Below are 27782 nucleotides of genomic sequence, written 5' to 3'. Positions count from 1 at the left end.
CGGGCGTCGTTTGGGCCAATGGATTTCGAACCACACATATCCAAGGAATCCAAGGGAAGGGAAGCGTAGCAGGGGGCGGCAGAAAGTTAGGTGGGCGGATGAGATTAAGAAGTTTGCAGGGACGGCGTGGCCACAATTAGTACATGACCGGGGTTGTTGGAGAAATATGGGAGAGGCCTTTGCCCTGCAGTGGGCGTAACCAGGCTGATGATGATGATGATGATGATGATGACGACGACGACGACGATGATATCCAGACCGGTCATGCGAGGCAAGGAATCCACTGAACTAATTGAATTTCTCAAGCTAAAATACGCGGAAAAATCGTAAGCTACGACTTACACACAACCTACAGGTAGTATAGCTCTCGGACTGTAATTTGAATATACGAGAAAACATAATTCTATTACGCGAAAATTAAAACCCCTTTTTTCCAGCGTTTCTACATTGCACGGACCGGACACGGCGTCCGCCATTTGATACGTGGGCCGATCCTGAAGAATAGTGCAGTGCCGACCCGACCCGCGACGGAGGTGAAGCAGGCGTTGAGCGCTCTCCATACGTGGGCCGATCCCGAAGATAGTGCGTGCGTGTGTCTCTCTGGCAAGCACAACCTGTATACGTGCGGTGCCCAACGCCGCGCCATCGTATATGCACGAATGTCCCTTCTGTCGCGATGCTATGCGCGTGCTCCTCCTCCCTTGTTCCTTGGTATTGCAAATAAATTAGAACGTCCCAAGATGGGCCTTGGAGGACGTGGATTCGGGTTTGCTTATTTATTTTCTTTATTTATTTTTGTCCGCTCGTCGAGCTTTCTGTGGTCAAATTGGCGCCCGTGTTGCGCCTCGGGAACTCCGCTGTATTCGAAGAGAGTCCGCCCTCCGATGACGGCGATAATTCGTCGCTCGATGTTTGTGGTTGCCGTGAGACCAGACGAAGCGATAGCCGGCACCGTCGTCCGTTCTTTACGAGCATCGCGGGTCGCTCGAGGACCCACGGGCGCATTTGCATGCGCACGATATGGGGTTCGAAGTAGGTAAATAAGGGGAAATTCGTGACATCGCAAGCGTAGTTCGAGACCATATGAAGGAAGAAAAAAAGAAGAGGGGGAAAAGAAAAAGTAAATTTTATACCAGGATTTCTCCAAGCTGATATTTCTTTATCCTTCTCTTGCTGCATGTCTTGATCTGCCCAAGTATATCACGCTAAATGAGTGAGCTGCCAGTCCTCGTTATTTAACTTTTTTTTTTTTTCACTCCGTAGGGCTTCGTCTTTCGAGACCCGCCGTGGTTGCTCAGTGGCTATGGTGTTGGGCTGCTGAGCACGAGGTCGCGGGATCGAATCCCGGCCACGGCGGCCGCATTTCGATGGGGGCGAAATGCGAAAACACCCGTGTACTTAGATTTAGGTGCGCGTTAAAGAACCCCAGGTGGTCGAAATTTCCGGAGTCCTCCACTACTGCGTGCCTCATAATCAGAACGTGGTTTTGGCACCTAAAACCCCCAAGTATTATTATTATTTCGTCTTTCGAGGCCGAAGGTCCCGTTACTCGGATCGAATAGTAAGCACAAAAAGGCGCAGCCATGGCAGCCGCTAAAGACGGGACTGCCACGACCTGCAGGCGCAGGATAGTGCCAAGCGGGGAATTCGAACTACTGCAGACGGCCTTTTCTTTCATTTCACTTTCTGACTCAGCGGCTGCCGCCTTTGGCGCAGCTATAGGCCAGTGGCGCTTGCCTGCAGTGAGTATGCGCCGCGCGGCGAAGTTTAATTACTGCCTGTCTCCGGACCGTCTTTCTCTCACTGGGCGGCCGTTAATCGTTCGCTCAAAGCGGGCAAAAAGAAAAAAAAAGGAAGAAAGATAAAGACGAAAGATTGCTGGAGAAGAGAAGGAGAGAAGGGGGAGGGTGGGTCGGTCCTGTTACGGCGACGGCTCGCTGCACTCTCTGCGCGAAGAAAACACGTGGTTGCCCTTGGTTCAGGTCAGTCACTGCCGTTACGCAGCGCGGCGTGGTTGCGGGCGGCCCGTCGTTTGCTCGCGACGTGTGTAGCGGGTTGTCGAGCCCGTCTATCTTTCTTTCGTTCTCTTTGCTTTCTTCGTCGTTCCCTTTCACTACTTGAGACCGACCCCTCCTCCCCCATCCCGATTGGCTGGCTGCGGCCGTCGTCGTCAAGGTCTGCGCTCGTCTGGGCGCTCGCCTCGCCTGCGCCTGGGGTGAGACACCACCACCGCGGCCGGATGCGTGGATCTACAGCCGGCCGACACACTTGTGTGTGTGTGTGTGCGTGTGTGTGCGTGCGTGCGTGCGTGTGTGTGTGTGTTTGTGCGTATGTGCGCGTGTGTGTGTGTGTGTTTGTAGGGGGGGGGGGGGGGGCTTGTCCGAGGGTGCTGTTTCTGCGTGCTTTGTGTGTGCTAGCGTGCGCCTCGTAGAAGAGTCCCTCCGAGAGAAGCCACGCGTCCAGGGACTGTGACAACGTCCGCCGAGGCTCGCGACCTCGCGGGACGTTTGGACCGTTTTTTTCCTCGATGGAGGAAAACCGCGCGCGTGGTCGGAATATAAATTGCTTTCTTTTTTCTTTTTACTTGTTGTATCTCTCCTCCGCCAGCGTTAAGGTTTATGTGTCGCCGGGGGTCTTCGATGGTGCGGCTGCATGGACGCGCGCACTAATCGGGTCCAATCATCTGGGCGTCGTTACTCTTTAAAAAGCCGTGGCCGCTAAACTTGCGCACACTGTGTGTGTGCGTGCCACACTGCTGCCCCCTAGGGGGAAGTTGTCTGCGACGAGTGCGAGCACTGTGGCGGTTCGCCCCGTTGTTTGTTCGCGCCCGAACTGGCTCGGTGCAGGCGCACTCGGACGCCCACTCGATCGCTTTTCTTTCTTTTTTATTTTTCTGCTCCTGCACAAACAGTTCGGGTTTTTACCGCAGAGCGCCGCAGGCAGGGTGGGCGTGCTTGCTATTTCCCTCATTTTTTCTCAGTAATTCCGCGACCCAGACTAGGACAGATAGAAGATGATCGCTAGAAATTAAACGGGGCTTTGGCGCGAACGTCGGATTTCGAGGGCGACGGAATTTCTCAAGCTGCTATCGTGCATCCCCCCCCCCCCCCCCCTATCTTTCGTCCCGTTCTGTTGCCACTTCATCGTCGGTTGGAGTAGCCATGTCAACACGAAAAATACCACCGTTTTTCTTGTTTTTTTTTCTCGCTGCGCACCACTCTTCATTCAACCTTCTTTTTTTTCATCTTTTCCTTCTCTTTTTTATTTTATTTCTGTCGTCGCGAAGGGTTCTCGTGTGCTCGACTCCCACGGCGACGTCTCCTCCACGCTGGCTATGGCGTTTAGCTGCCGTGCGAGACGTCGCGAGTTCGACTCGTATTCGAATGTAGGCCGCACGCAAAAAAAAAAAAACGCCCGCGTTACAACAACGACAACAACAAAAAAAAAGCCTAGACAAAGGCACAGTCTTACGGGGAGGCTTGTAACGGATTTCGACGGTCATCGAACGATAGACGTCTGCTGTCATGCAACGTTTCGACGAGGGATGGACTCGCGGCGACACAACTGCCCGGACGAAGACCTATATACAGTCCTCAAAACGTCGCCTTCCCGGACACACACCTCTCGTTCGACCGTAGCTAATAGTACCGATTACGAGGTGCACGTTGCAAGAAATCAGGTTGGTCGTAATTAGTCCCCGCGCTTATCCGTAGGCGTTGGTTTGGGACGTTGCGTTTCCCAGCCACAGCGCGAATTAAAGACACCGAGAAGGGGCACGAAATACGACAGTGTGCGATCGCTGCGATCCGGAGGCACCACGTCCGGAGGGATTTACCAAAGTGACGATGGATTCGTAAGCGAAGCTTCCTTGACGCTATCGGATGGTGAAACGTCAATACAATGCGTTCACGGACTGGTTGACACATTGATCTTGAACCCGCCGTGGTTGCCCAGTGGCTATGGTGTTGGGCTGCTGAGCACGAGGTCGCGGGATCGTATCCCGGCCACGGCGGCCGCATTTCGATGGGGGCGAAATGCGAAAACACCCGTGTGCTTAGATTTAGGTGCACGTTAAAGAACCCCAGGTGGTCGAAATTCCCGGAGTCCTCCACTACGGCGTCCCTCATAATCAGAAAGTGGTTTTGGCGCGTAAAACCACAATTATTATTATTATTATTACATTGATCTTGAAAACTGCGTTCGTGCAGCGCGTACGGACACGACGTAAAGGAACACAGTACGGCGTAGACGGTTCCACGTGCGTCTGACGTCGTTTTCGTGTTCCTTTAATGTGCTGTCAATTTGCACTGCGCAAATTCATCGGTTTTCAGGCGAAATACTTCTTCTAGAACAAGGGTAGTAACATTCGGAGTTGGGGGGGGGGAACCGTCGTAGTGCGCATGCGTATAGCGCACGCCCGCGCGTGTTCTTCTGAACGAACGTTCAGTTGTTAGTCGGCGCTCGCATTGTCGTCTCTTCTTTTTCTTTTTTTATTTCCGTGCGTCTTCACGGTGACCTCGTTTGTTCTCGCTGTGGTATAGGGAAGTGAATTCGTTCCAACTGACTCGATTCAACGTACTTTTCCGGGACGTTGAAATCGGTCGGTCAGTGAATGGACCTCTTGACCCATCGCCGGACCGATAGAAGGACGGTCATCTCGCATTCGCTCGTCGCGAGGGGCTGTCACGATCGGCAACCTATACGCGCACTTGCGCGCTCGCGGTCACGGATCGGAACGTGGTTTCAAGCTTTCCGTGTTGAAACACGCTAGCTCGTTATTTGCGTAATGGAGACCGCGTCTCGCCTGACGTTCACGAAGAAAAAAAAAAGGGGGGGGGGGGCTGCACGCCGTTATCTAGACTCGTGACCTTGACCTCTCTCTCTCTCTCACCGGTTATCTACCCTACGCATCGCACTGCCTGCCCAGCTCCATTTTTTTCTAATCATATGAACTAGAATAGCGGCTATCCTTGTTTGCTCTCTGATCCACAACGCTCCCTTATTCCCGTCTCTTATCGCTGCGCTTAACATTTTTGTTTCATTGCCCTTAGCATGGTCTTTAACTTGTTCTCGAGCTTCCTTGTTTACCTCTGAGTTTCTGCCCTACGTTCGCACCGGTAGAATGCAACGATTGTACACTTTTCAATGACAGTGGTAAGTGCTCAGTTAGGATTCGGTAATACCTGCCGTGCGCACTCCAACCCATTCTTATTCTTATGTAATTTTTTTTCTCGTGGTCAGGGCCGCCTGTGAGTGATCGGCCTAGACAAGCAAGCGGACTCCTGAACAAGATGCTGAGGCTGACTGGCGATCCCGAATTCTCGTTTCCTTGCCAGGCTGTTAAACATTATTTTTGGCTTCTACATATTAATATTCAACCATACTCTTGTGATTTCTCGCTTAAGGCCATCAATAATTTGCTGCAATTCATCTCCTGCGTTGCTGAATAGGACAATGTCACTTGCAAAACGAAAGCTGCCGAGATATCCTCACCCCGAAGCCTTCCTAAGATACAAACATGTATAGGCACAAACATACATGTATAGGCACAAACATACATAGTTAGACATGATGGATAGCCTCCGAATAGTCCGCGAAGTCTAAGAATGCGAACGCATTAAAAAAAGACAAAAAGACAGGGTTTTCCGTCCCCAGCTACAAAATTCGCCAAGGACGTCGACGCGACAAGGTTCTCAACGCGAATCATGCTCGGTTCAAAAGAAAACTTGGGACCTAGAGGACCTACAGTTAAAGTACTTGCTCGCTGTCCTCATGCAGTCCTAAAGCGAACACCTTTCTCTCTCTGCCATGCGCTAATTTTCGTACTCGGGTGGGCAGGTCTGAAGGGCACGTTCTCTCGCACGAGAGCTGCCTATATGTAACACGAGTTACGACGTGCCTTCGGTCGCCGAGCTCCAGCTAGGCCTTTGAGATTCACTGGCTGATTAATGATTGCGGACCGCGCCTTCGTTGCCCAAGTCCGCTGCGCGTCTTCCGTCCAGATGTGCCGTTCCGTCTTGCCGGCTCACCACAGCTTAAGCCTATTTACGCTCGAGCCGCCCATCGCCGCGAGCCGCACCGCACGCGTGCGGTCGCGCTAAACATGGCACGTGTCAAACACTTGCGCACAAATGTTTCGGCTTACGATGTGCAAGGTATACACTGTGTAGACAGTGTAAACGGTAATTTGTGCACCAGTGCTAGATATGTGCAATTTTCCGCGCGACCGCGAGCGTGTGGTGCGGCTTGCGGCGATGGGTGGCTCGAGCGTAAATCGGCCCTTAGACCGAGTCCCACAGGTCGGAGGAGTATCTGGCACCGCGGAGCAAACGAGCGGAGAAGAAAGCGCAGGTGCCGAGCCGTTGTCATGGCAACGTCGTCACGCTGTCGTTATGCCGTCTTGGTCGCGCTGCTGTCGACGTTAATTTGTGCCGCAGTCATCGAACACCATTACCGACGCCAACGGTATTCTTTGGAAGTATTGCTTTAGTCTGTCCATCTGCCGTCTGCAAACGTTATTCGCCTTCTTTGACTGTGATCTCCCATGGTTCCTGACCATTTTTTTTTCTTTCCCGCTGAACACAACACAACGTCATGGTTCGTTGTGGCTAGTAGACTGGATCGAATGGCATTCCCCAGAGTCCCCTAAGTCATCCGCACTACTGTGCACTACTACAGCGCTCGAGCGTGTTGAAGGGCTGCCTTGCTTCTCTTCGAGGCGGCCGAACAGAGAACGAACCGGACGTCCGGTTGGCGGCGAGACCCGCAGCGTTCCGCCGAGGGTTTCAGGAGGGCTGCCTCGCGGCCTCCACCGCAGGAGTCCCACGCGCGAGGACGCGCCAAGGGTGAACGGACCCGTATTTCACGTCGCCGCCGCCGCCGCCAATATGTGCGGCACGCTGGCTTTGCGGCGGGTACGACTTCGTGAGCGAGATAACGCGCGAGGGCACACTGCCCAGACGTCCCGAGCGAGGACGCGGGCACGGACGCCGTCGCGCCCATATTGGCGGAACGAATGGGTTCTCTTCGATGGCCACCGGAGTGCCCCCCCCCCCCCCGTCCCCCACCCGGACCTTTCCAACAGGTGGTCCCTGGGCGTCGCCAATAACAATGCCTTCTGGACTGTTGCCAAACCGCGTTCCCCCCCGCGGTGCTGCAGCTCAACAAAAGCACTGGAGTAGCGGCACCGCGTTCGTACGGCACGCACGCTCAACATTCCAGAGAGCGTTGATATCTGGGCGAGTTGGCGCGGATGAATTTGATGCAAACTGCACCCTTCTTGCCTTGTGTCGCGCGCAATTAGCACAAGTGAGTCCAGCAGAGAGAGCAGGCGCTCCCTCGCATCTTTTGGTAAGGCGAGGAGACAACCTTTAAAATTCAGTACGACCACCACCGCCCGCAGACGCGGGCTGCAGCATGTGCTTCCGCGCTCCATACCACAGTTAACGAAGGTGGCTGATTTTGAATCTACCGTCGAACGGCCCGAAAATGAACATAGCAGCCAGATAACCCCGATGCACACATACAAACCGTCGGTGTCGTGTTTTAACGCACAAGTAAACAAAGCAGAACAAAGTGTGTGTCTGGTCCATCTGTGTGCGTCGTCGTCCTTGCAAAAACATTCCAAACCGGCAAGGCCAAATTCCCATCCACGTAATTTGCATGGAAATCGGGAGCACCCGCTGTTCGTGCTGTTCGCGATGATAGGTTTACGACGAGGGTGGCGAATCGTCATCGAAATGGGACAGGTGGCGATAGAAGGACCTCAACCAACGTTAGTGGGCCGTTCGCGTCACGTTCGACTCGCGCTCCATCTCGCGGGATAACTATCCGCACGATGCGTGATAGCTGCGTGAGGCGCCGGTATACCGAGCTCTCTTTCGCAAACTTTCGGCTTTGTGCTCGTTTCGACATGAGCAGCAGGCCCATATGGACACTGGCATCCAGCAAGTGCCGCTTTGTAGTTCCGAAGAGTGCGATGGACCGTTTTGCTTTCTTTTCTCTCCGGCACCTGGATGCTTAGCGTACTTCGGGGGTTCCCCGAACCCTTCGCAACTGCCGGGACTCCGCGTCCGCGTACTTGGCCTATGCATCAGCGCTGAACGGTGCAAACGTTGACCCCCACCTCCGCTGTTGGCTGATGATGCCCGCTCTTTGACATTCAGCGCTTATCAGCACGTGTATCGCGAGCGCCGTATGTGTTACCATCACATGCGCGAATACCGTAATAATACGATATCTTGCCTCGGTTCCTTACGTCGCCTAGGCTCCCATCGATTCGTATATTGACTTACATACAGCTAGCTGCCGCTTCTTAACTGAACCACTAGCTGCACTAAAGGATTTACTTTTTCGCCACGCAAGAAGTGGTACGGAAAAAAAAGGGTCGCATTCATCGGTACCGCGCAGCTCGAATTTCGCGGGCCGGGATCCGCGTATCTTGATGTACGCTGCATCAAGTGCGCAGTGAGTGGATAAATGAGCGGGCCCGCGCTGTCTCCCTTTATTTTCCCGCTCTCCACCGTGCATGCTCTCGCGCCGTTTCACAAACGCTAAGACTCGACGACCGAAGTCGTATGCAGACTTTCCAGTGTTCGGCCTACACGCTCGGGGGCAGCCGGTTGGCGCACCGAAAAAAAAAATAATGAAAAGAAGACAATTAGAAGGGAGAAAGAAAGTGGCCAGGCGCAGCTGCTTTCTCTGCGATGAAATTAGGCGCCGCTTGTGCGATGTTACCGTTCTCTCTCTCTCTCTCGGCTTGTCGGGGGCGCGCACGCTTTTAGCGCACGCACCTGCCTGCTGCCCCCGACGAGGGTCGCTGCGTTTGGCATTGTGTGTGTGACGCGCGCCGACCTTGCGCCGCGGTGACAATGGCCACGCACCTTTCGCGAGTGATGCGCGGACGGTGAACCAGCCGTCGCACGGCTGTGGACCGCGAGAAGTACGCGTAGGTGCGTACCGCGTTCTCGCGCGTATAGCCACCCGGTAACTTGGCTACCGGCTGTAGCGACTACGCGCAGTAGTAGCAGCAGGAACAGTTGCGGTAACACTGCTCGTTTTATTGTAATCGTATGGAGGGAGGGGGGAGGGGACGTAAAGAGAAAGGCTGCGTGTATCTCAGCTGTCTCGCCCCCTTTTGGAGGACACCTCAACTTTTCCGTGGCGACGGACAAGGTTAGGCTAACGGGAAGGTTAGGCTAACTCCAAATTTGGAATCGATTTCAAGGACAGGACAGTTACTACGAAAGAGCTGGTGTAACAAGATCGTGAAAGGACCCCAACAAACAAAAGTGCGCATGAAGAAATAAGGACACATTGAATTTGCAAGAATAAACGTACGAACGGTGGGGTACAGAACTAACGCTTAGGAAAAGAAAAAAAATCTTATCTGCATTGGCCCCACAATCGGACTTCAATTACTTGGTCCAACCAGTCTCCGCGTTATAACTTTACCTTTATCTAGCAAAACAAACAACATAACTGGAATTTCTGCTGCGCGTCCAGCATGCACAAGGCTACGGTACGTGCTTGCGGCTACATTAAGCCGCTGCAACAACACCAACTAAAAAAAGAACAGAACAACAACAACAGGAAAAGGTTAATTTTACGCATGCATGCGTTGTTGTGTGGTGCCCGCCAGCTGTGAAGCGCAGTGGGCGTCATGTTTTCTCCCCCTTCCAGCTCCGCCATTGTTTGTCAGTTTTCTGCAGTACTTTTGCTTTCGTTCTTCACTCCTCCTCCCCCTTTCGTTATCGCCTCAAATTAAATGATGCTAGCAGCGGGCTTCGAAAGGCGCACATTACTGGCGGGCCATTGGTATACGCGGAAATGCATTCTGTAGAGGTCTCGTTGGTGTTCCCTTAAACGCCGAAAGCGTTCACTATACAAGGTGTTTCACGTAACCTGTACCAAGGATTTAAAGATAGCGGTTAGCCGCGGCTGAATGAAACCAGCGGCATATGGTTTGCCGTCATGTAGCGCTCCTTAAGAGTTTTTTTTTTTTATGTTCTACTTTATTAGGTAATGGACTAAGATCAGTTATGCAATATTTTAATACTCAAGTGGCTTTCGTTGCGTTGTAGAGGGGATTCAGAAACGGCTGATCCAATTGTTTGTGGCAACGTAAATGTTGCGTGCTGATTTCTTTTTTCGGCGTTTAAAGAATGTCCGCGAGATACGAAACGAAACCACGTGACCGCGCTCGCGCGCTATCGCATTGCAGCGCTCTCAGCCGTGCGTGGAGTCCATCGCTCATCATGAACGACGGCGCTTCCTTTCCGTGTGCCACCGCCAAAGATGCTGACGCACTGTGAGGCCGACGCCTAGAGCCGCTCACTTCGCCACGGTCCGCGTTAACGCGTACCTGCACCACCGAGCTCACCGTTGCACGTTCGCGCATCGTATTCAGTGAAAGATTTAAGTAGCGGAATCGCACGTGACACGCGATAAAACAAGACATCTGCACAACACTAGGCGCGCACAACGCAGAACGCGTTGTCGCATGCTGCGAAGCAACCACAAATATGGCGACCAGCGCCGATTTCGATTATGATGATGATGATGATGATGCTTGCGGTTTGTATTCGCAACTCCTTCGAAACGGCTCGGTGACCAGTGGTCACCTGGACTTAAACTAGTCAGGTATTATATACATGCATATCATTCTAGCATGTCTGCCTCTCTCTTCTTGATATCTATCTTCATTAAAACCTCGATCGCTACATTGTAGTTACCTATGCATGCAACGACTCCGGTTGTGTCACTATCACGCTCTAAACGTCTCTTGCTTGTCTCGACTGCTGACCAATCATTGCATCAAAGCGCGGCGTTGCGGCGTCGCGGCTGAGCTTTAGTGCATACACCGTATACGAACAGACGCATTGCAGACGCCGAAATGTAGAGGTGGTTATGCGTGGCTATGCACCGGATGGTTGTAGAGGTCGAACAGTGGGCCGGTTATGACCTTGCCGCCAGTTCTGTTCGTGCTGCGCGGAAGGATCGAATGCCGCAAAACGCGACGTTCCGTGCTTTATCGCACCTCACCTTCTGCATGCGGCATGCCAAGCTTAGTCTCCCCTTCCTCTGACACCCGTTCTTTCAATCCGTATGTATGCAATGGGGGTGGGGGGGGGGGGGGGGTGATCAATTTGCCCCGTCGCACAATTTGTTACAACGCCTCCTTCTTGCCCTTAACCTTGAATGAGACATCGAACACTTAACTACATCGAACACCTGGTGTAGAAATACACGCTGCTCTTCCCTGCCAAGTTTGGAAAGGAAATTGCGGGGGATACGACGTTCGCAGCGCGTTTCGTGGGCGAAACTATCTGTGAGCTTCTTCGTTTTGGCGCGTTGGCACACATCTCGTGCTCCTCGTTCTGTGTAAATAAACACGCCGCGAATAAACTGCCGCTCCTTGGCTAGCGAGAAAAACAATATGAGCTGTGTAGTAAATTACCGCCATGATACACACAAAAAGAAAAAGGACATTCTCGCAGTCGGAAGAGGTCGGTTAGGATATTGAGAAAAGATGCTAAAACGAAAAACGGGTAACGACGCCTCCTGGAAGTTCCCGCACCAGCTTGTCGCGACGTCGCTGATTTCGACGTGGCCTCCTGATTCTGATCGGTAAAGATGGACTACAACTTATCGTCAAGGAGCTGAAGACTGAACTTAGCCAGTTTCAAGAAGCTTTACTAAAGCATAACGCGGCCTAAATATCGGCAAATACTTTTTGAAATATGTGACGTCACACTGCCGTGTAGGCGCGGGGGTTGAATTGAATGAATTGAATTCAATTCATTTCATTCAATTGGAATATTGGAATTGAACTATACTCCTTGAACAAATACACAAGGAAGGAGTAGCCACGAAAAGCTACTGAGATTAGTAGCTTGACGAGGTGGCTGCCCTCTAGCCCGAAACTAAAAAGTCTCGTCTTCACAGCTTTATCTAGCTAGAAATTCAGGAATTTCGCTTACGAAACCGCGATCTAATTACGAAGCGCGCCGTAGTGGATCACTCCAGATTAATTTTGACCACCCGGGGTTCCTTAACGCGCACCAAAATGGACGGTACACACGCGATCTTGCATTCCGCCCCCCCCCCCCCCCCCCCCAACTTTGGAATGCGGCCGCCGCGACCGGCATCGAACCCACGACCTCAGCAGCGCCTTTAACCTCGTGATCAACCTATTACCACGAAATTAAGTAAAACAGATTTAAATGAACGCTTCATCGGCACAAACCGGCTAAGTGGCTTTTCTCTCTTTTAGTTCACCTTTGAATATCATCTGCGTGCATTGCTCAGGCATGAGACAGGATAATGGAGTGATCGTCGGGTACGCAGCGGGAATTTGCACCTTAGCGGGGTTATGAAAACAAACAAACAAAAACTGCTGGTGCCATGGTGTGCGTGCGTCGGCCAACCGACCTGCGTTTTGTCGGGATAGGATCTCTTGTTCGCGCCTTCTCGTTCGTGCGCAATGTATTTTGAGCACGTGGATCCGAGCATTCCGTTTATCTTCTCTCTCTCTCTCTCTCTCTCCGCTTTTTTTTTTCCTCCTCGGAGGCAGAAGGTTGTCGTGCAGGGATTGGAGATACACGAGCCCGGTGACAAACGCGAACGGCAGAGATAGACGTACGCGTGCACGCACGTATACGCTCGATGCCTGCCCAGCAAAAAGAAGGGAAGCCGCTGTCAGTGCGTTCAGTGGCCGAGCAGATAGTTAGCCTTGGCGTTTTTATAGCCCGTGCGCAATGTCGACTGCATACGCTGCCTGGAACTGTCGCTGACATTCTCCTACAGTGGGGCTTCACGGTCAGCCAGGTCTCCCGTCCTTTTCCTCTTTTAGTTTCGTGTTTTATTACAACCGTGTGACGGATAATCCTAGAGTGGAGAAAAGATGCCTCGAAGGCTTATGCAGTGGACGTTGTATTTGGACGATAGATAATAATAATAATAATAATAATAATAATAATAATAATAATAATAATAATAATAATAATAATAATAATAATAATTCCCGACCGCGGCTGCTCATAAAAATAAACTTGGTGGACAATTTTGAGAACATTTATTGCTAAGAAACACTGCGATTCAAGTTTGTTTTTCCGTATATTGCAGTGGGCGCGATGCAATTGAAGTATGGCACGATATGAGGAACTTGGAGGGCGTTACTCTAGTCGCCGCGCTGTTCTCAGACTGTTGCAAGGTGGTTTAAAGCCGGACCGTGCGGGTTGTCGCGGGAGTCCTCGCGTTTACTGAGCAGAAAAGGCGAGTATAGCGAGAGACCGCATCTCGCTCGTTGACGAAGCTGGGACGTAAGAGAAAAAAAAAAAAAAGCTGTGGGCACTGATGTCTGCGCTTAATCTGATGACAGTGTAACATCTGAAGGGCTGGTCCTCGTGTCGAAAACCGCGTACGCGTCCGGGAGAGCGTGTCACGTGACACGCCACGGAGCGTGCTCGAGGTGCTTTCGTGCGAAGGAGGTGCAGCCCATAACTGCGCCGTCCATATTGGCGAGACAAAAACGCGTGGGTTCCTACGGGTCCTGTGCGTTCCCTTCCCGTCCATCGACCCTCAAATGCGCTGGAAAAAAAAGATAAGAAAAAAAGGAAATTGGATGCCCGCACAAATTGTCCATAATTCGAGTCGTCTATATTAACGAAGCACGACTGTAAAATACCTTATTACCCTAGTAATAACATTTGTAAGGCTAGCTTTCCTGCGAGGCAGTTCGCCAAACTAAAGTCGCCATAGTCATCCTTGCAACCAGCACGTATACGGTGCTCAGCGATGGAAATGCGATACTCGGAGTGCATGACTGACCGCACTTTTTTTTTTTTTCCACCGGTGGGAACGTCGAGCTGATGCATTTTCGTACTATCAGAGCGACAGCCTTCGTGACGCATTATGGCTGCGTTCTGCCGGATCACCCAGTGATCACCGGGAGCGCGAGAAGCGGCGGCCGCCATACGGCATACGAGTATCGCGTCTGCATCGCTGAGCAGCGCGCAAGTACAGCTTGCTTGTACCCACGTACTATATATGACATGGAAAATGCAGACGTAGCTCTCGTGGTGAAACACCCCCCCCCCTCCAAATTGTGCAGCTATAGCACTTCGTCTTTACTTTAACGATGCCCGGCACTGCCATTGTTTGGGCGGAACCGGATAATTAAGAAAATGTCCTTGTAGTCATCATACAGTGTGTACTGGAGCTGGAAACATTCCTAACAATTGCGAACGCATTCCCATTTTGTTTAGCGCGTTCTATATGCGATTTGTATACCTATGACGGCCCCTTCGAAATGCACGTACGGTCGGAGACCTTCCCTTGCGCTCTTTGCGTAAGCGCTAAAGCGGATATTAAGTGGCGATTAAAACGGGGATATGAAGACTATAGAGAGGGCAGCATTGTTGATGTTGCACGTTGCTCTTCGAGGTGGATCTGGGCGCCGCATTCCTACCTATACCTTAGCCTTTTTAAATGCGTAAGCATTTGTATGCTTGCCCAACCGCAAAAAAGTCCGTACTTCTGTCCGTCCCGTAAGACGATCGCTTTCAAGATTAAGCCCGCAGCGCCGCAGGAGCGAGTGACTTTAGCTTCATGCTGCCTGTGGCTTCAACGCAAACGGACACAACGCTCGCGAAGCCTCTCAGCACCCCTACCCCCTCCTTTCGCAGGTCGCTTTCAAGATACGGGCCCGCGCGGGCGTGCCATATACACAGCCGCAGCACGTTTGGTCACGGTTGATAATGGTTGGACGCGGGGATGGATAAGGCGCTGGCATACACTCTTACACTGGCATACGCATACGCATACGCTTACACGCATACACTGGCATACACTCTTACACCACTACTCGGAGGCTGTGAATACCCGAATACCCGGGATGGATAAGGCGCTAACGAGCGATAACGGCTTACAAATATCGGAACGCCATCAGCGCACCTGGCGCCGCCACCTGCAGTACTTTGCTTGGGTCATCAACGCACCTTGCGCCGCCGTCCGCACCAGTTCGTGTCGCCGCAGCGCTGTCGTTTGTGCTGGCCGGATCAAGTTCCATAGCGTTGATAATGACACCGGGCTGGGCGGAGATGACCAAGTGGCACAATGCTTACGCATACTTAGACAATCCCCAGAGGAGTTTCTGCGTGAATTTTTTTTTTTTTAGTGTTCCTCACTCGCCTGAGTTTACAGCGGGGGCCGGCAAAGGAACTTTTGAGCAATGTAAAGAAGACAGAAGGAGCAATGTAAAGCAAATATATAGGTGATAATGTCGCCTTCACGGAATTCTATAAACGACGCGGTTATTTCTCCTAAGACCTTCGCCATCGATGCTGTGGCGTACACAGGCTGCGGTGCGCCTCAGACAAGCTTTTCCTCTTCTTTCTTTTCCTTTTTTTTTCCGTGCACCGCTGGTAGAGCAGGAAAGCACAGCACTACCGAGTTGGCCGATTTGCAGCACGTTTCTTGCATTTTTTTTTTGCCTGTCATCGCCAATAAGAACCAAAAGAAAGGGGTTTAACCGAGGGGCCCGATCTCTTTGTTGGATCGCCAATAAGAGTGGCACGTAAAGTTCGCACGATGATAGCAGCTAGGCGTTCGTTTCAGTGCAACTCGACTCACGTATGCCCATCTGTGCCCCTTCCTGCCTTGGTGCCTCTTACCAATTCCCTACTTTCGCGTAGTTACAACAGCGGCAGCAGTTGCGTTTAGTTTACACTTTTTTCCGTCGAGCTCCCATTTACATTTCACGGCTGCCCAGCGCCGAAACTCGCGATAGCGGAGCATGCGCGAATAAAACAGACACTGACGCTTCTTTCGATTGGAGGAGCATAAAAAAAGAAATAAAAGAGCGAGAAAGCAAACCAGAGCCTTGCGCGCGCATAGCGAATCGCGTCGCTGGCCTCAATTAGCATCGTGTTATTGCGCTGCCGTGCGCGCTCGCAAAGCCTCCTCTGACGTCACGGGGCAGGACGACCGAGCGAGCAACGGAGAAAAAATAAAAGTGGGCGAGGAGGCACAGTTCTCGTTCGTGGAACGGCGATCGACTCCCTTTTCGCGGGAATCGACACGTCCCACTCGTTAACTCTCTCTCTCTCTCCCCTTTCCTTCTCTGCGTTCTCTCGCTTTGATTTCACCCCCTTTCCTTTTCTTCGCCTCTATCTCGCTCCTGTTGTGTTTACTCGCCAGGCTTTGCCCATGCATTACTACCTTTCTCATCTGTCTCGTTTCGTTGTTTCTTCATTCTCTGCGTCGCCCGATCTCCGGGGGGGTAATTTTCTTTCCGCTCGCCGCAACCGCGCTGGTTGGAATATATCCCTCGCGGACAAAATGACTACCGCCGAAGGAGCGCTTATAGCAATGAAAACTCCTAGTCGTGGTGGTGGTGGTGTTGGGGAGCTGGCCAACTCTTTCCGGCGCCGCCGTCGTTCGGACGTTTACGTAGCTCGCTGCGAACAAAAACAACACGATCGGTGAGAAGCGAACAAACGAGTAAAATGGCGCGAGGGCCCCCTTGGACACTGCCCCGCCAACTTCTCCCAGCCTTTCCCTCTGTAGTTGTTTTATTCGTCGTTTTTGGCATACACTCTTACACCACTACTCGGAGGAGGCTGTGAATACCCGAACGCGCGTCGTATGTATATGTGCGCGTTGGCCATCTTGATATCTGGCACTAAATAAGGGGCTGGAGTTAGGGAGGGAGGGAAGGGGGACAGGGAGGGGACGAATCGGGGCTATATAGATTGGCATATCCCTCCCTATGAGGTATCGTGGGCACCCATGAGTCTTCGAAAAGAAAAAGAACGGATCTATCCACTTCAGAATCTTCGAGCCCTCCCTCGTCTGCGTGGAAGACAATGACAGTGTGGAAATTTAGAGAAAAAAAATATTTTACGCAACGTCTACGATGCCAAAGCGTACATGCGTTCGTAGCTAAAACAGACAAAATTCCTTTATACAGTCTTGGTATAGAAGTAAGATAAAAATACAGTTACAAGATATAGGCACTTTTCTCGCGCACTTGGAAAGCATCATTATCTCGCCGCAAGCACGAAAAAAAATATCAGTTTCAGTCTCCAGTCGTTCTTAATTAAACGGCCGCAATCGCGGCTAACATTAGGCGCCTGATTCCGTTGCCTAATCAGGCGAAGGAAAATTACGTGGCGCGAGTGTTATTCCCACCCGTAGCATGTGCTCGACCTTCACCGTTACTCCACCTGAAGCTTTTTCTTTTTTCTTTTTCCTCGTTCTTCCAAGTTATTTCTTTTCGTTTTGTGGTCTGCCTGCACTTACTCGTTCAACGTTTTCGGTAATGACGCGTTACACTGCTGCTTGTGAGCACTCCGCTGAAGTTCGGCCATAGAGCGATCCGACGATGTTCGCGGCTACTGACAGCGAAGCTGTCAGCCGCGATAATGTGCGCGTGTACGTCGTGATAAATGTCGTGATAGCCGTGATAATGTGCGCGAGTACTTCAGTGAAATGAGATATTAATTGGATTTTGGAGGGCTGTAAATCGCCAAGGCCGCGACCAGTATGTATGTATGTATGTATGTATGTATGTATGTATGTATGTATGTATGTATGTATGTATGTATGTATGTATGTATGTATGTATGCATGTATGTATGTATGTATGTATGTATGTATGTATGTATGTATGTATGTATGTATGTATGTATGTATGTATGTATGTATGTATGTATGTATGTATGTATGTATGTATGTATGTATGTATGTCTAGGACTGCCCGTGGCAGTACTTTCAGCCAGTCGGCGTTACGTATGCAGCGTGTCGAACAGTCTACAACTGTTTGGGGCGAATAATCAATGATGCCTATAGTGTTGCCTGCTGTGGCCTTCGAAATCCATGCAGGCTCCGACTCCAAGTCTGCTTAACGCGCAAAATCCCGCCCCAATCACCATGCGCGAAGTTGTGCGGTAAGCTTATAGTGGTTGGCCTGTCCGGCTCCCACCTGCAGAAGTTTTCTTTTTTTTCTTTTTGCTGTCACAGTTAAACAAACCTTAAGTTCTGAGTGCGAGAGCCAGTTGTTATAACGAAACGTTTTAGCTTATTCACTCATGGGATACTAGCACTTGCTAGGAACGTAAACGACGGTTTGATTTGAGACCATGAGCTAGCGTGTATTGGTGTATAAACATTGACGCAGCACCAAGGTTGTCACGCTTTCGTTCTCCAGATCTTGGACTAGAAGCAAGTTTGCGGTGTTCGCTATAAGTGTCACGAGAGAAGTCCGTAGCACAACTCCCGCGCAAGAGAGCTTCGCGTCCCGTTTGCGACCGGTCTGTCGATTTAAGCGGGACATCGTATCAAGCAGGAATTGCTTGTGACCTCGGCTACGGAGACAAAACCGCATTTGTAGATCTATACATGCGCTGCGAGCGCGTCAGTCTCGTTCGCCAGAAGACAGGCGCTGTACGATGAAGCACGATCTCGAATTATCTTTTGTTTGTCTATTATATTCCTTTTGTTTTCATGAACAGTGCCTGGCGCGTTACGCGCTCTGTCGTGAAACAACGCGCACGGCGCGCCAAGCAGTGCGCAGGAAAGGGGGTGGGGAGGGAGGGACATAAGACAGAGTAGGCGCTTCACGCGTCCACACTATAACTCCCTGTCCTTAGCACTGTGCGTCGTTTCCTGTAGAGACAACGCAGTTTCACAAACCGGCCCACCGGTCGACCAATCTTCGGAACGGTGTGCCAGGCAGACGCATATCTCTCGTCACTGTTACGCGCTAGCTCGCTCGTTCGTTCGCTTTGCGCGGCATCTCGGCTCTGGGCTTTTCGCGCACAGGAAGAGCGACGGAGCCGGTGCGGCGATGCGTAGCCATGCCTGCCATGTCCGGTGGTTGTTGGCTCTGCTGGCTTCCTTTTTTGCCACCGCTATTTCTTTTTATTTTATTTCCTATTCTAGAGTGAGAGCTCGCCAGAGCGCTTTTCTATTCATCGCTAACATTTCGCTCCTGCTTTTCTTTCCTCGCGCCCTCTCTCTCGTTATTTCTGTCCATCTTTCGCATCAGACTCGCTATCCACTGTACTACGTGCCTCTTTCCTATAACGCGCACCGCGGTGGCCTTGAGACTCGCCGGCGCCCAGTGGATATGGCCGGCCGGCCGAACGTGGCGGCCGTCCGAAGCGAAACAAGTCACCGAAATGAAAAGAAGCAAGAACGGGCCAGAGAATCTACTTTGCGGAACGACGTCGGGGCGATGCGTTGCTGCGAACGAAAGAAGAATGCGCGGAGGGAGAGCGTTGGAAAAGAAAGAAAGGAAAAAGCCGGAGTCAAATGCACGGTCGCGTGTGTGTCGCTGGAAGCGCGCCACTTCCTCCTGCTTAGAGGAAGTGGACGCCCCTCACCTTCAATTCTCCTTCACGGCTCTGTTCTCTTGCTTTTGGTTTCTCGCATTCTTTTTCGATTGCCCATCTCCTTGCGTGCGGCCTCCCGCTCACTGGCGACGATGTTCCTCTTCTTTGGTTTCTCTTTTGTAACTCCGCGTCTGTGGTTTCGTTTTTTGCATCAGCTCATGCCCTTTCCCCCACCTCTTGTCTTTCTCTCTCTTACCCAACACTTTCTGTTTTCCATGTCCGCTCTAGTGATTCTTTTTCCCTCGCGTTTGTTTTCCCTTTCTTTTATCCTACTCGGGCACGAGCGTTATCATTATTCGCGCGCGCGCGCGCACCCCGTAGCCGCTAACTCTTTAGGGGGATGTTTTTCTTTCCTCGTGCGGTGGAAGGAACGGGTGGCTATAGAGAGAGCGCGAGAGGATAAAAAGAAGGAAAAAAGAAATGCAGCCGCCGAAGAAAACTTGAGGAAAGAAACGAACGGCGAAGAAAGATTGCCGGCGGTATTTCTTTCTTTTCGGTTTCTTCGTTTTTTCCTCTCGCTCGCCTGCCTGCCTGCCTGGATGACCGTGGTCTTGGTCGTCGTCGCCGCCGTCGACGGACGTCGCGTTCCAAGGCGACCGCTTTCACCCTCGTTGCGTGTTGTGTGACCGGGCTAACACACATGTCTCCTCCCTCTTCCTCCATCTATAAGGTGGAGGAGGGAAGCGTGGCTTTTCTAGAGGAAAGAGTTGAAAGAAGGGGGGGGGGATACCAAAGGGGCGAATGACTAAAGAGAAAACAACGAACAAGCGGACGAGTAGTAGGGTGGGGGCAGGGGGGAAGGAAACGCCACTCGCCATCGTCGCCCTTTACCATCTACCGCTCGCGCCGAAGAGGGACGTCTCCCCCCTTCTCTGTGCTCTCTCTCCTCCGATGGCTGTAGTGCAGTTTAGCGCGCGGTAGTTTCCCCGAGGAAATAGCTGCCTCCGCTACCACGGTCGCGCCTTTTTCTCTCTGGCGAGCTCTCACTCTCTAGACGCAGCAGCTGGTGGAAGTCGGGTTTCGCGAAGGCGTCGGCGCGGTTGTGCTTGTCGTCGGAGGTGCTGCTACGCCGTCGGTGTCGTCTAGTCGACCACCAACCGAGGAAGAGCACGCGAATCTTCGCCTCGTCTCGAAACCGTTCTGTGAGACACCGAGTTCCGACGCTGGGCGCGAGTCTGCGTCCGCACCAACCCGTCGCTTGGAAGACCTGCGAAGCGAGCCGAGTGTTGTATTTTGTTTGGCCGGCGATTCGTCGTCTCAGCGCCTCGTGATGACCGAAGACGTGTCCGTGGCGACGACGCTATGATCTACGTGCGGCGCTGTCCGTTTTGCGTACCGGGACCCGGTGCTCTTCCTCTGGATAATTTTCCCACGACAAGCTGACTCAACCCGTTGCGCATTCTTACTCTGCTGCAAACATCGCTGTTCGGTGCCGGCCACTCGGATGTCGAGGATAATTCGTGATCCTAACACATTGAGGACAGGCCGTGCCCTTGCTTGTCCGGAGTCCCGCTTTTTCTCCGCGCACTCCCTCCCGATCATGTGCGCCGTTCGGATGCATAGGAATTCAACGCGCACATCCTCTAGTCAGTTCTACTAACGACGTATCCATTTACCGTGCCTTACACACCGGAGACAGAAAAAAAAACAACAAAACGGTGAACTACCTCTGTGTTCAATTGTTGCACCGCACATCTTGATACCCGCCACATCGTGTCCGTCGCGCGCGAGCCTTCTGCTTTCGCATACCCAAGCGCGCTGCGTCTGCCTGTGCCGACGGGTACAGCTGCCCACCGGCAGACGACACCCCGCGGTGGTCGCGCTCTTGACCGCGTTGAATGTGCCCCGCACACTCCGCGGTGTTCGGCGGTGGCCGCGGCCTGCGCTACTGTTATTACGGCTCGCTCGCCGAGCCCGTGGCGGCGATGAGGAGCGCGGAGGCGGCGGCGGCGGCAGCGGCGTCGGCGGCCGCCCACTTTGCCATGAACTCTCTCCTGTGCGACTCCATTCCAGGCAACGACCCGCGCCAGTGGAGCAAGCACAACGTGTCCATGTGGCTCGAGTGGTGCACCGAACAGTTCTCCCTGGTGCCCACGGATTCGGAGAACTTCCACATGAACGGTGAGTGAAAAGTGCGCGTCGTGCCATCGGCATGGAGCTACCGCCGCAAGGACGGCGAATTTTCGTGGTCTCCGAAATCGGGCGGCGCGTGCTGTCGCTGCGCGCCACCGGATCTCGGAGGCCGTGACATTTCGGGGGTATTTTCGGCGCCGCGTCACCACGCGTCGGTGCGTTCGCAGCTTTAGAGGGAGCAAGAGAGATAATAGGCTGCGCTGGCTATAATGGTCGAGATGCGTGCCATGAGACTTCGTATTGCATTTGTTATTCTAACGGTGTGCATTTCGACCGGCATTGCGGTGCTACGCCGAAAAATACGTCCGAAATGCATCACTCAGTCACAGATTTGCAGCATGACTGGAGTGGGTTCGATGCGAAGGGAAATATGGCTGCGAGAGGAGGTCCAGTATCCCAGGATTAATGTTGCAGTAGCCTTGGTAATCAGCTAACAATTTGGGTGTGCTTACGAAACAGCCGTGACACGTGTTCACAGAGCGTTACCTGTATGAACTGGCGTCAGCCTTTCGTTGCAGGTGATATAATAGTGAAAGCGAAGGGCCAGTGACAAATAGTCATTACGGGAAGAACACAAAACAAACAAGCAAACAAAAAACAAAAAAAGGCTTGTGAGTTTGGTCTGTGTTGTCACAAACTGCTCGGCTACCCTGTACGGCTAGCGCCGTGATAATGCAGGAATTTCGGCACGAGCTCAGGGCGTTGTATTTGCATTTTCCTTGCCGCGAGTAAACTGCAGAAGGGGACAGCCGCATACAAGGCGCACTCTGGAGCGCGATAAAAAGGCTTGCGCGGCCCGTGCTATGCGGTGAAGCTAGCTTGCCGGTTCTGTCTGCTTCGAGCGTTTCCCGAACAGCAGGCGCGCGACGTTCGCGCACGCCTTTTACATCCGCGGTTAAACAACATCGATGCAGTCTCTCTGATATGATGAATGTCCTTATGCTTACCAGAAACATTACCCATTAGATTAACTTCAGCGAACTTAAAGGGACACTGAAGACAACAGTTCATGTGTGGTTAGTCAGTTACCTTTCTGCAATGCCAAAAGGCGCCACTCTTACCACAAAGAGGCTTGGTAGGACAGAACAGAAGTGAAAGAAGGAAACGACGGTGGCGACGCTGCCTTCAGTTCCCGCACCACTTCACCGTGACGTCATGGATCTTTACGGCGTCAGCTAGAGCCCGGTTGTTTACCGGTAAAAAAATTGACTACATTGTTTTCTTTTTTTTTTTTGGAAGCCAAAGATTTAACATAGCACGTTTCGAGAAATGTTACTGGCTCAACGTGGTCCTAACATGAAAACACAATCCGTGACGTCGCACAAACGAACCGTTGCTGAGGTTCTGGCGAGTAAGTAAAAAAAAAAATGCCTTTACCCACTCATTTGATTGTCTAATAATCAACACGATATTAACAAATAGTTTTCAAAAACACTTTATTAGTCTTAAGTAGAATACGAATTGAGTACGAATAGTAAGCATCGAATATCGTATTGAGTAGTCGCACAGTTGCATACATTGACAGGAAAAATATTTATTTCAAATCAATTAGGTACCATACTTGTATTAACCTAGTGAAAAAGACGGCAAAATTACGAGGACTGAGGGTCTGTTTTAAACACAAGGTCACTAATTGTTATTTAGAAAAAACTGCCTACATAGGCTTTCAACCTGAAGTCTAGTGTTTGACGAGAACGCGTCTGGTCGAGATTAATCAGAGGTAAAGTGGCCGCCGGCCATAAACATAAATAGCAAGACATTTCGGCGCCCATACACTAGCCATGTTCCCCAAGGAAAGAAAAAAAAATCGGAGGATGATTATCTTCCAATTTTCATTCTTTTCTGAAAACAAATGGCTGCCAAAAAGAATCGGAAGTGGGAAAGCAATAAAAAAGAAAGCTGCTTAATTTAAGGGCTTGCGTGCCGTAAATGTGTAATATGACCCATTGCACGAAGATGTTCTGCTTGTAGCCTAAAATATAAAACTGCTACACAACTAGATTGCCAAAATCGCTATGACACACTGCAAGCAATAATCACAGGTTGTCATGTACGCAACAGCCACGACACCAAAAACAAATTAGCATAATTTATTTTTTTTCTGCATCGCTTTGACAATTTTTGTAGTTCCATTTCTGATAACTTGTTTATAGCAGACGGATAACACCACTAGGCTAGCAGTCAGCTTTTGCGAAATATTTCGTTAGTTTCAAATATTCGTAAATACCGAATGTTTCTTTTTTTTCACGTATGAATAGTTAGTGTGCATTTCTCGGTTCGTACTCGAAACTTTGAATATTCGCCCACCACTAATGCAAACTGATTTTGTGTTTCTCTCGAGTGTCCTCTTAGTTCACCTCAAGGATTTGTGTCAACCAAATTGAGTTGCCTAACATCCCCCAGGGGCAATACAGCGAATCCCATACAGAAGAAAACGCAAAATAAAGAAATGTTGAACGAACTTGGCATGAGGCAAGTTCGTTCTATGAAATTTTGTGAAAAGCCAGTAACATTTCTCATATGAAATTTTGTGACGCTGAGGATCCTGCACTTGGTCACGAGCACAATTTATGAAGCTGCGTGGCAATAATACCACCTGCTGCCGCCGCTGTCTCCTACAGTAGCTGTTATGCGTTCCTTCAAATGGTCAGTTACATTAAATATGTACAGACACACATGGTAAATGTCTGCTGTGAATATTGCTGCCAAATTGAAAATGTTCAACTGGACTATCTGTAATTCTGGATTATTCTGCAATTCCCACCTGTAACCATTCATTTTATCTATTCCTGGTGTGCTGACTGGCTAATGACGTTTAACTCGTCTAAATGTAAAATGTCATCAAAAAAAGAAAAAAGAATCAGCCATTTGTATGTGCGGGAATAATTTTGCATTTTGGCCTACAGTTAATTTTAACCTTACTGTTGGTGCACAAATGGTTCACATGGGGACAAGATACGCAACTACCATTGTATGTGCACATCGCCCATGACATCGCGGCTAACACCGATCACAGCTAGAGAAGGACGACGTCTCGGCTAATTAGGCTAATTCCAGTGTCCCATGACAACTTCCGATCGCGATCGTGCCCTATCTGGAATGTAATTTTCGCGATTTGCTCCCTTTAGTGTCTCGTGCAAAGGATCCAATTTCGATCCATATTGGGCTCGATCGCGATCGAACACACGTCGTGTGACACCCGTATAATAACGATGATAATAATAGTGCATTCTTTGGTCATTATGTGGTGCTTTAAGTTTTTGTTTCAGCTGCATTCAATAATAAAGAATATATAACAGATAGTATGCAGACGAGTCCCAAAGTCAATGACTGCAGTGGGACCCTCGGTTCCATTGCAGTTCCATTGAGCAAAAACCAGCACCCTTTGCTGGAACCTTGAACCAGAGCAATCTTGGGACAGTATTCTCGGGATGTCACTTTTGGTGATAACTTCACCAGATGTTGCCCCCCATGAAACACAGGAAGGTTAAAGAATGTCTAAAATACTTCTTAATGGATAAGGGAAACGTCTAAAGAAAGTCTAAATTTAAGCATTATTTGGATGTGCACTTCTATAAAACCTCCTGTAGCTGTGTTACAGCTAAGTGATTAGATGTCCGAAATGCATCTTGAAGGAAGTTCTTGGGAATTTTTGGACCTTTATTTGCATTTGCGAAATTCGACTTCAGCAATCGCAATTAATTTATGTCAGAACTAACAATAACCATTTATGCATTCCTAAAAATTTTTGTTTAAAAGCTCAATTGAGAAAAAGCCCGCAAGACCCAGCACTGGTGGCATCCGCCTATACGGCTAACAGTGTTTCTGGCACTGTGCCAAACTCGCTGTATTTGCAGTGCTAAGAGTGCTGTTGGCTGCATACTTTGACATGTCCAGTGCAGTCTCACAAAAGTGAAAACAACCCCAAAAGTGATAGCCTGAGAACACCACCTCCCTTCAACAGCGGTATCCTTATACTGTCCTAGAACCATTATACTGGATTATACTGGAACTTGAACCAGTTCAAGACCAGTAGCTTTCTGCTAAGATCACTTGAAACGAGTAGCAGAGCAGTTGGTTTCCAACTGGTACCACTTCAAATCATTTCATTACAGTTGGAATCAAAAGAAGCCAGTTGTTAAATTTTCGCCTGGGTGCTCATGTTCTGCTCTATACCTGTCAAATGCAGGAAAGGCGTTGTGCCTGCTGTCCAAGGCAGACTTTCTGGAGCGAGCCCCTAAGGCAGGAGATGTCCTCTTCAATGCCCTCCAGCTTCTTTTGCACAGGGCCCTGCACACAGCGAGGCTCACTAATGGTGAGTTTGGGCTTCTGAGCTCATCTTCTGCTTGTCTTTGCCTGAATATCAATTCGTTCGCCTTTCTTGTTTGACATGTGACATTTTTAAGTGCTGCTGTTGTCATATTTAATACTTACAGAAGTGTAACTGCCCAAGTATAAGTACAGATATTGCTGGCACATCCTTCTCAGTTACGAATGCTGCATGACAAAGATATCCATGTGTTTGTACTTTTAGTGTATAAGCTTGAGCGAATGCACTTTACTGAGTACTGCATTTATTGAGAACTGTGTTTTAGTGGTTGCGTGCATGTGCATGATCGAATACAAGTATGGAGCTTTAGTGTAAAATGTGGGAAGTGTTTATTCTGTTGCACATAACTCAAAAGTATGAGACTTAAGAATTTCTAGTTCCATTTTTTCTTAAAGTTACGCGCACTCTTCAGACCTGCTGTTCGACTTCCAAGTTTTTCAGACATAACAGCAGAATCAGACACACCCCGTTGATATTGTCACACTATGTGACATCTTGATTAGTATTACAGGATGTCCACTTAATGCCCCATTCATTGGATGGTTAACCTTTGTGTTGCTCAACGTGTTGTCTCACACATATCCCATGCTGACAATCGAATGGCTTCTCAGTAATTTGCATTGGAGTCCACAACTTTAATCGAAGTTGTGGACGTTTCGCTACAATATCTTCTTCATTAGATGCTTGCTTACAGTGAGTCTTGTAAAAGAATTCGACTTTGGGGCTCATGTTTGATCTGATGTAAATTGCTATGTAATTAATCTGCTAAATTACCTACTTCACCATTTTGAAGTACCACCAGTCATGGCAGCAGTTATTTCATTGCTCTACTTCGGCCGGGATATAGTAACTGAAGTTCAAGAGGGATGAAGTCATAGTAAACTTGAGGCCTATAGGGTTGTTAGGACCTGCTGTAAGTCTGTGGGTCATTTGAAACACAAATGTGCATGTTACATGCAGTCATCTTATCCGAATTGTGTGCTTGCAAGAAAAAGGCGTTAACTTATGGGTTGCCTGCATTCTTTCCTCTTCCAGGTACACATGGTAATGGATCTGTGCCGAGAAACACGGTCATCACGAGAGACATCCAGGGGTTTGGCCAGGTTTTGCTACAAGACCCAACATCTTACAATCAGGTGAGTAATCATTCATTTGCGTCTTACTATCAAGCACACCAGTGACAGTTGTGCAGAGGCCGCATGACTGATTGATTCGTAGTATTTTAACGTCTCCAAGCAACATTGAGACTATGAGAAAGAGTGGTTTGGAGAGGCTCCGTAATAATTTTTACCACCTGGGGATCTTTCATAAGCACCTAAATCTAAGTACACAAGTATTTTTTTTTATTTTGTCCCCTTCGAAGTGCGGCCACCATGGCTGGAAATCGAAACTGCAACCTCCTCCTGTTCAGCAGCAGAATGCCATAGCCAGTGAGCCTTGGCAGTGGGTCGAGACCCATTGGGGAAGGAGCATGTACCGACTGGTAAACGTGACGCAAACACCTTTTATTTTTATTTGCTATAAAGCATTCTTTTTTCTGTTTTTATGATGCTCTCATCTTCTACCTTCCATATTGGGAACAGTTTGATGAAGGTTGTGAAATATTGGCTTTTATCTACGCAGTCACTGCAGTTTGCCGTTACGAATAGTAAATCACCTTGTAGATATATGGTTTACTTTTGCTTTATTTGTACTTAAATGGCCTCTCACCAGGCCCCACTGCAAACTTCAGTTATACACTGGAAGTTGTAAAATGTCGTCTTAGGCACCTTTTAGCAAAATAGTTTTTCATGTCGGTTCATTATTGGAGGAGGTTTGAGACATTAACTGTCCTGTTACCATGTGCTAGGAGGCGAGTGCTACTACTAATGGAGACACTCTCTCCTTTTGCTTCAAGTAGCATCCACAAGTGGTGTCCCTTT

At 50.0% G+C, this 27782-nt stretch overlaps 1 protein-coding gene across 9 annotated transcripts in view; it reads left to right on the top strand.

Moving 5' to 3' along the window:
- The window catches only part of aop (anterior open), a 184417-nt gene that overhangs the window by 137109 nt on the left and 19526 nt on the right, over positions 1-27782 (top strand). For all 9 annotated transcript variants that reach the window (XM_065441434.2, XM_065441426.2, XM_065441427.2 and 6 more), the window contains 3 exons: positions 21411-21518; positions 25720-25845; positions 26896-26996. In XM_065441434.2, coding sequence (XP_065297506.2) covers positions 21411-21518; positions 25720-25845; positions 26896-26996 — 335 coding nt within the window. The remainder of the gene's footprint in view (positions 1-21410; positions 21519-25719; positions 25846-26895; positions 26997-27782) is intronic.

This window comes from Dermacentor albipictus, chromosome 3 (assembly GCF_038994185.2).
Source record: "Dermacentor albipictus isolate Rhodes 1998 colony chromosome 3, USDA_Dalb.pri_finalv2, whole genome shotgun sequence".
Taxonomy (NCBI): Eukaryota; Metazoa; Arthropoda; class Arachnida; order Ixodida; family Ixodidae; genus Dermacentor; species Dermacentor albipictus.
The sequence above is the reverse complement of the archived record's forward strand: the minus strand, read 5'-3'. Positions and strand labels throughout refer to the sequence as shown.